This window comes from Callospermophilus lateralis, chromosome 2 (genome assembly GCF_048772815.1).
Source record: "Callospermophilus lateralis isolate mCalLat2 chromosome 2, mCalLat2.hap1, whole genome shotgun sequence".
NCBI lineage: Eukaryota > Metazoa > Chordata > Mammalia > Rodentia > Sciuridae > Callospermophilus > Callospermophilus lateralis.
In genome coordinates, this window is record NC_135306.1 from 193,345,965 (window position 1) to 193,354,682 (window position 8,718).

Sequence of the window (8,718 nt, forward strand, 5' to 3'; positions counted from 1 at the left end):
AAATCCTATTATTACACATTTAATATATATTTACATTGTTTAATTTTTTTCTCTGCTTTAAACCAATTAGGAGAGACCTCATTTTGATGCGTTTGAGAAATTTAATGCATCTCTTCCTTGAATGAGTGTTGAGCTAATTTGGAAATATGTCATTTGAGAGAAATATTGCCTTTGTTACTGATAATGGTAATTATTGAGATAGTGGATTACATCTGTTACAAGGGACCTTTCTAAACTCATCCTAGAATCAGGTAAACATGCACACCCAGTCATGGCAGCACTGGACCCACCCAACAGAGGATCCAAACTGCACTCCAAAGAGAGAGAGATTTCCCTTGAGGCTGAGTAGAAAGTGTGTTCCTGCTGCATTTCATGTAAGAGAAGGAGGAGAGTGGAAGGGCCCACCTGTGCCTAATGTCTCTTTCCAAACTGACTCTACCTCCCCTGTGGCAGGGCGGGACTGGAAATGTTTTTGTAACTCCCTTCACATGCAAGGAGACATCAGGAGTGGAAAAAAAAAGTTCTTCCATTACCTTTTACAAGTGGTATACTGGTAAATGTGTCAGTGGCATTAATCCATTGGCATGGAGTAATTTAATGGTAGGTGTAGGCAGATAGGTGTGTCTGGAGGAAGTAAGTCATCCAGTGGGGGTGTGACTTTGAGGCTTTTGTTTTGTCTCCAGTGAGTGGAGCCCTCTCTTTTCTTCCTGGTTGCCATGTACTGAGCTGCTTTCTTCTGCTGTATCCTTTCCTGTGATGTTCTGCCTCACCCTGGACCCAGAGCTATGGAGTTGACCAACCATGGACCAAACCTCTGAAACTGTGAGCCAAAGGAAACTTTAGCTCCTCTAAGTTGTTCTTTTCAGAGAGCAATTGGTCATAGCAATTCAAAAGCTGACCAATTTCCCCAAAGAGAAATTGGTACCACGAGTGTGGTCAATGCTATCACTAGCCTGGCCACATGGATTAGAAACCTTTATTTTTGGTTTGAGGGATGAATTTCGAAAAGATAAAGATACAAGTCAGAAAAGTTTTAGAATGTTGGAGGCAGAGTTTAATGTGTGATTCTGGTGAAAGCTCAAAAGACCAGGATGCAAATGGACAGTGGACAGTAAAGACTGGTTCATGAGATTTGGGAGAAGGAGGACTCTATTGGAAAGTGGACTAGAGCTGTTCATGTTACATTCTGGCAAAGAAGTTGTCTATGTTTTCCCATATCTTGAGACGTTTTATGAGGCTGAATTTAAAGGAAACAAACTTATCTGGTGGAGGAAATTTCAAGAAAGCACAGAATTCAGGTACTGGTGTGGGTATTGCTGGTGGCTTTTAGCTAAGGTTACTGTGATAACCAGGAGAAGAAAATAAAGCAGAAATATTTTAAAAACTTGAAGTTTTGCCAGAAAAGTTTAAGTAAATCTTGGGCTGAGGTAGTTGTGGTTGTTAAAGATAATAGAACTACTTAATAAGTGCTAAGTACTTTGCACAGAGACAATAGGAACGGTGGCTTGAGGGCATCTCAAGAATTGGCAAGAGGACACCCATCCCAAGTTTAAGGGTATAAAAGTAATAATTCCTCTGAGAATAGACCACAGGGGCACACTGCTTGCCCAGGGTGGCTAGGAATTTGTCTCACTGTGCTCAGTCACCCAGACACTTAGAGGCTGTTGCAACAAGGGGCCCTGGGGATTGGCTATTATTTGAGAAGGTGGCAGACCTTGGCCTCAACCATGTAGCCTGGTTCTGTAGCAATGCATTGCTGTGCCATTATGTGTTGGATATATGTGACTTGCTTTTATTCTCTACAGGGGGAAATATCCATGAGTTTGTTTTGAGTCTTTGAGGAGACTTTGGACTTGGAATTTTGGGTAATAATGGAATTGTTAAAGTACTATATATTTTGTAGTGTGAGATGGGCATGAGTTTTTTTAGGGCCAAGGTGGAATGTTATGGTTTAGATATGAGGTGTCTCTCAAAAGTTCATGTTTGAGATGATGCAAGAATGTTCAAAGGTAAACAATTAGATGAGATTCCAAATGATTAGGGATTAACTGGTAATAGCTGTAGGCAGGTGTGGCTGGAGGAAGTAGGTCATAGGGTGGGGGGAATGATTTGGGGATTTATATTTTGTCCCTTATGAGTGGATCCTCACTCTTCTTCCTGATTACCATGTCCTGAGCAGCTTTCCTTTGTTGCATTCTTCTATCCTGATGTTTTACCTCAGTCCTGGGCCAGAGCTATGGAGTTGACCAACCATGGACCAAACCTCTAAAACTGTGAGCCAGAGTAAACTTTAGCTCCTCTAAGTTTTTCTTGTGAGGTTCTTGGTCATAGCAATGAAAACGTTGACTAAAACAGTTTAACCATGGGCTTTTCTTAAGAAATAGTTCTTCTTTGTAGTGTTTGCTGGTTTTCAATGTGCATATATTCCCACCTCAGCTGATTTCAGGCTACCCTGGCAACACTTCTGAATGTGGATTTGAAAAAAAGATGCACCCAAAGTCAGTCTGAGTTGTCCCAATACACCTATGCCTTCAATACTTGTATACTTAACCAGTGCCTCCTGGGATATGTTATTGGAGGTAGAAGGAGCATTTATCTTTGATATACACTATCAGTTTGCTGTTCAGAATAATTTTACTGATCTTTACTTCTGCCATAGAATATGAGGCTAACACCAACCTTAACCTGTGCTATTTTATCCTCACTAACTTTCCACAGACCACCTTTTACTTATAATCAAAAGTGATATTTGTTATGTTTTGTGGGCATTTAATTATTCATGAAGCTGAATATCCTTTCATATGTATATTGATCTTTTAGTCTTTTGTGAGTTTCCCATTTATTATCTTTGCTTATTTTCCTTTGGAATGCATGAACATTTCTTATAGATATGAAAAATTTTGAAAATTGAAGGCTCTTGAGATTTAACATACATGTTTTTGCATGTTTCTGATTTCATCATTTGAGTAATGATTTTGTTTATGCTGTTTTGTTTTTTTTTCAAAAGTTTTCATTTTTGTGTGTATGTATTCAAATACTGTCTACTATCATTTATATCAGACGTCCATATCATGATCACCAATTCTGCTTTGTGTTCTTTAAATATTTGTATTTTTATTTCTAATTCTTTAATTCAGAATTAATTTTGATGGGTGTGAAAGTCTGGTAATCAAATTTAATTTTCCCGCAAAGAGTTTAACAATTTTTCTAGAATCCTCTTTTGAACAGTATATCTTATTTCTACTTTTGCATGATTAATTCTCTTATATAATTGTCAATTAAAAAAATAACTTACATAATCATCTATTTCTTATTATCAAACTTCTTTAACTTATAGCCAGTTTAAAAGTCAATATCTGAAGGGAAAAGTCACCTCATTAATCTTTTTTAGTATATTTTTAGTGGTTTTTGAGTATTTTTCTTGCAAATAAACTTTAGAATAATTGTGATATTACATAAAAAAATCACAGTTGATTTTTCTTGGCAGTGAAATGACAATGAAACAATTCATATATTTTTACATTAAGAAAAATTAAAATTAGGAAAAAATAAAACATAAATCTTTGAGTTTTATTATTGGAAAACATGATTAATCTTTTGTGTGATGGAAATAAATATGATTTTCCATTAATTAATTTTTGTTTTATGTCGTTCAGTAGAGTTTTATGGTTTTGTCTTTATGTGCATTTTACATTTTAAGAGTTTTGTGTTTCAAAAAATTTCTTACCTATTGTAGATGTAATATTTTTAAGTTGTGCTTTCTAACTAGTTATTTAATTTGAACTTTCTGGTTGCTAGTGCTTTAAAATTGTTTATGTGTATTTTATTTTTGATTAACATGTATTAACTGTCCATTTTAATGGAGTTCATTGTGATATTTAAACATATGCATATATTGTGCACTCATCAAATCCAGTTGTCCCCTTATTCCATTTCTAATATTCAAGTAATCACTATTCTACATTCAGGTAGAGTTTTTTTTTTTTTTTTTTTTTTTTAAAGCTTTAACATATGAGGAGAACCTATATCTTTCTGTGTCTGATTTAACTGAGTTTTGTTTCAGTCCTATGTTTCCATCTTAGAAATTTTGCTTTCCAGACACAGAAACCCATTCATACTATTTAGACAAAAAAATTATTTGCTTGAGTAATAAAAGGGGCTTTTCCTTGCACCCGAGTATACTACAGAATGAAGTAAGGATGAAAAAGTCAAGGGTCAAGGATTCTCTGCATCTCTGAGGTGCCATGGTCTTGACTCAACTACTTCTCTGGCTGCAGAATACTCATTTATCAGCTCCTTGAGGTTCAAGGATTTTACTGAATCCTAAACCTCAGGAGATGTCCTTATCTGAGGGCTGGAACACACACTGATTTGTTTCCATCTGTTATATCCTGATCTTTGCTTTCTGTGCTCTGTTCCTTGCTGTTTGGGGTGGGATCTCAATTCTAATATATCTTTCTTCTTTTTAAAAGGATGCGTGGAATTCTATTGTGTATACATACTATGCTTTATCCATTCACATATGGAAGGACATTTGGGTTACTTCAACATCTTGGCTATTGTGAAGAATGATGCAATGAACAAGGAAATGCAGTTATATCTTTGACATATTGAGTATATTCCAACATTGCTAAAAAATGGATTTTTAATATTGTTGTCACACACATAAAAATGATAGGTTGGTAAAGTGATAGATATGTTAATTATCTTGCTTGAATATTTTTATGGTGCACACTTAAATCAAAATATTTTTGTCAATTAAAAGCAAATTGGTAAAAATTATAGTATGTTTCTGAAAGCTTTCAGTACAAAAAAAAGATAAAAGGGAAAAATATATCAGAGAAAACATTTTGCATTTAGTTTTTTGGGATTGGCTAATTTCACTAGGGTTATCTCCTCTAACTCCACCCATTTACCTGAAAATGCCATGATTTTATTCTCTTTTATTGCTGAGTAATATTCCATTGTGTATAAATACCATATTTTTTTAATCATTCATCTATTGAATGGCATCTAAGTTGGTTCCACAGTTTAGCTATTGGGAATTATGTTGCTATAAACATTGATGTGGATGTGTCCCCGTAGTATATAGTGGGGTAGGGAGGGGGAGCATGGTAGGAATAGACGAACTCTAGATAGGGCAGAGGGGTGGGAAGGGAAGGGAGAGGGCAGGGGATTAGTAACGATGGTGGAATGTGATGGTCATCATTATCCAAAGTACATGTATGAAGACATGGATCAGTGTAAATATACTTTTTATACAACTAGAGATAAAAAAATTGTGCTCTATATGTGTAATGTGAATTGTAATGCATTCTGCTGTCATACATAAATTTAAAAATTAATAAAAATAATATATATTAAATAAACAGTAGTAATTCATGAAAAAATAATCCTATATGCAAAATAAAATTAAGTGTGTTTTGATAAAGTATAAAATAGCATAAAGTATTTTATCTTATTGAATAAAAGCATGGTTTGTCTGAAAAAAGAGGGGAAATATAGGAATAAGTTTTAAAGTAGGAAATCAAATTTTTCATGTTTTTCCTATTAATATAGATCAGATATGTTTAAAACTTCAACTGGGGCACCTTCATGTGGAGTATATTGTTTTGGGTTACATGATATTTTTATGTAACCCAAGGTATGTATTGGGGTATGCATTTCTTCCGTGTAATCTGGTAGGTGTTTAGTTATGTAAGAACTTCACAGTATTTGCACCAGAGAAGAAACTTAGAGAGACATCCTCACTCCTGTTATTGTATGCTCTGCTAGTGACTAACCAACCTAGAACCACACCTGCAACTGCTAGCCATAGCAAGTTCTCAGAGGACATGCTATTAGAGTGTAGGAACTTTCAGTAGTTTGTGTGGTGGAAGGTGTGAAATGGTGGAATGATGGAGGAAGACTAGTGAATTCAGTTCTCCCCAGAGTGTGTGAGCATTTGTCATAGAGACATGCTCTCTGAAGCTGTGAGATTGGTGAAGAACATCGATCTGCATGAATTGAAGACTGGTATGATGGAGGAAAGGAGACTGCAGAGAGGATTTTGGGAAAGGGAGGGCTGTCAGTGAGAAGTAAGTTCCTGAGGCATAGATAAAATAAATAAGGAACACAGGAGTAATGGTATGTGCAAAGGGGATTTCCCATTAGGAGAGAGCTATAAAAATGCAATGCAGGTAGTAAAAATACAGGTTATTCACCTGAGTGGCTCATAAAATTCTGAATTATCTTGTGGTGAATTAGAACATTCAAATAAAAGAAAGAGTGGTTTTAAGTCCCAGAATTCACCATTTTCTATGTGGTCATGGATAAATAATGATTTTCTAAGCCTTCATTTTCTAATAATAAAAGTAAATTAATTAAAATGAGTCAGTGTTAGATTGCTAAAATTTAATGTTAAATGATTACACGTTGGCTAAATGAATGATTGAGTAATAAGCATACTGTAAACTGGTTTTCACCCTCTAAAGTGATACAACCACTGTATGCTTTATTGCAGGTCCCTCACGATCTGGTATCCAGCACACCTGAACTGAACCCATGGCCAGTGCAAACAACGTGACTGAGTTAATCATTACTGGCCTTTTCCAGGATCCAGAGGTGCAGAGAGCGTGCTTTGTGTTGTTTCTCCCCGTGTACCTGGCCACTGTGGTGGGCAATGGCCTCATTGTTGTGACGGTCAGTGTCAGTAAGAGTCTGCACTCCCCCATGTACTTCTTCCTTGGCTACCTGTCCCTGGTGGAGATCTGCTACTCCTCTACTGTGGTCCCTAAATTCATCACTGACTTACTTGCCAAGGTCAAAACCATCTCCCTGAGGGGCTGTCTGGCCCAGATCTTCTTCTTCCACTTCTTTGGGGTCACTGAGATCCTCCTGCTTGCCGTGATGGCCTATGACCGCTACGTGGCCATCTGCAAACCCCTTTACTACACAGCAATCATGAGCCGTCCTGTGTGCCACCGTCTGGTGGCTGGTTCCTGGCTGGGGGGCTTTTTTCACTCCATTATTCAGATTTTTATCACCATCCCACTGCCCTTCTGTGGTCCCAATGTCATTGACCATTATTTCTGTGACCTTCATCCTTTATTTAAGATCGCCTGTACGGACACATTTGTGGTTGGCATTATTATGTTCGTCAACAGTGGATTGTTCTCTGTATTCTCCTTCCTCTTCTTGGTGTCCTCCTACATCGTCATCCTGTTCAACCTGAGGAACCACTCTGCAGAGGGGAGACGCAAAGCCCTGTCCACCTGCGCCTCTCACATCACGGTGGTCATCTTGTTTTTTGGACCTGCCATCTTCCTCTACTTGAGGCCCGCCTCCACCTACACTGAGGACAAACTGGTGGCCGTGTTCTACACGGTCATCACCCCCATGCTGAACCCCATCATCTACACACTCAGAAATGCAGAGGTGAAAAATGCCATTAGGAAGTTGTGGGGCAAAAAAGTAAACTCAAGGATTGAATAAAAGTGCAATCTGATTTCAGTCAACCGTGAAGGACCAGAGCAAAAGTTCACCTGTTCCTCATTTTGTTGTATTTCTAACGAGTTAATTTAACTCCATGGTACCATTTTAAACCCTGTCATAGCCGTCAGTACTATGTTCACATTGGGAGGCTTCCCGCGTCTTCTCTAATAGTCAGCAGTGCAAAGCCTTTAAAATTGACAGATGGATCACGTGAAATGGGATTTCACCAAGTCACCTCTCAGCAGTGTCACCTTGGCTGTATTCATTTCACCTCTGGGGTTGACATATAGTGGAAGGGGGAAGGTTCATGGTACTTGGAGACCAAAGTCCATGTTTTAGCTGGTTTTTCTTACCAGTGTGATCTTGGGGTGGTTCCAGGAAACCTTCTGTACTATATTTGGTGACTTCCTCCTATTAGTCTGGTTCTCATGCCTGAAATTCTACGGTAGGAAATTTATTTCATTAGTGAGAGTAGCATTATTATAATGAAAATGTCTCTGGGTGAGTGAAAATCAAGAAAAGTGCTACTAACCATTATTATCTGAATCTAAACAATTTTAAAAGACTCTTCTCTTCTAGACAGTGATTATCTGGGTTCTGAGGGAAGGCCAGTGATTTAGCTAGGACTACGTTTGGTTCGACCTGGTGAAGAACAGCTCCAATCAAACCAATCTCACTGCCTGTTCTTATGTGGACTGTGACATAAGAAGTGCTTCTATATTTTTAAAGATTGATAAAAATAATCAGAAGAATAAGAAGATTTTTTTGACACATAAAAGTTATGTGAAATTCACATTTTAATGTGCATAGTACAGTTATTGGATGAGAGCCATGCCCATATTTTATAGGTAAGCTGTACCTTTTTCTATGCTTCATGGGAAAAATTTAGCAGAAGCTGTGAAAGAGATTGCGGAGTCTGCAAAACCCTAAATATTTATTTTCTAATGTTATATAAAATGTTTACCCAGTCTTGGTTTAAGCCACAGAATCATGTCTTGCTTTCTAAAGGAAAACTTTGCAGATAAATGGTTTGATGGTGTTTTCCTGATTCTATAACTGCAGCACATGGATTGGTGCCTCCTCGGCTCTCTATATTGTCATCCTAGGATGCAAGATGCAGAATGGCAGCTGCTTCAAGCTTCATATCTTCTTCATATGAAGAGTGGGAAAGGCCCATTCCTTATTTTGAGAAATAATTCTGAGAAATGTTTCAGCAAAATTTGAGGTTTTTTTTTTTTTTTTTTT

General features: G+C 37.3%; 1 protein-coding gene across 1 annotated transcript; it reads left to right on the forward strand.

The window, feature by feature from the left end:
- The first annotated feature begins 6,543 nt into the window (after nucleotides 1–6,543).
- LOC143391630 (olfactory receptor 4B1-like) lies at nucleotides 6,544–7,473 on the forward strand. The gene has a single exon (XM_076844387.1). The coding sequence runs from the start codon at nucleotides 6,544–6,546 to the stop codon at nucleotides 7,471–7,473; it is 930 nt and encodes a 309-aa protein (XP_076700502.1).
- Nucleotides 7,474–8,718: the final 1,245 nt, after the last annotated feature.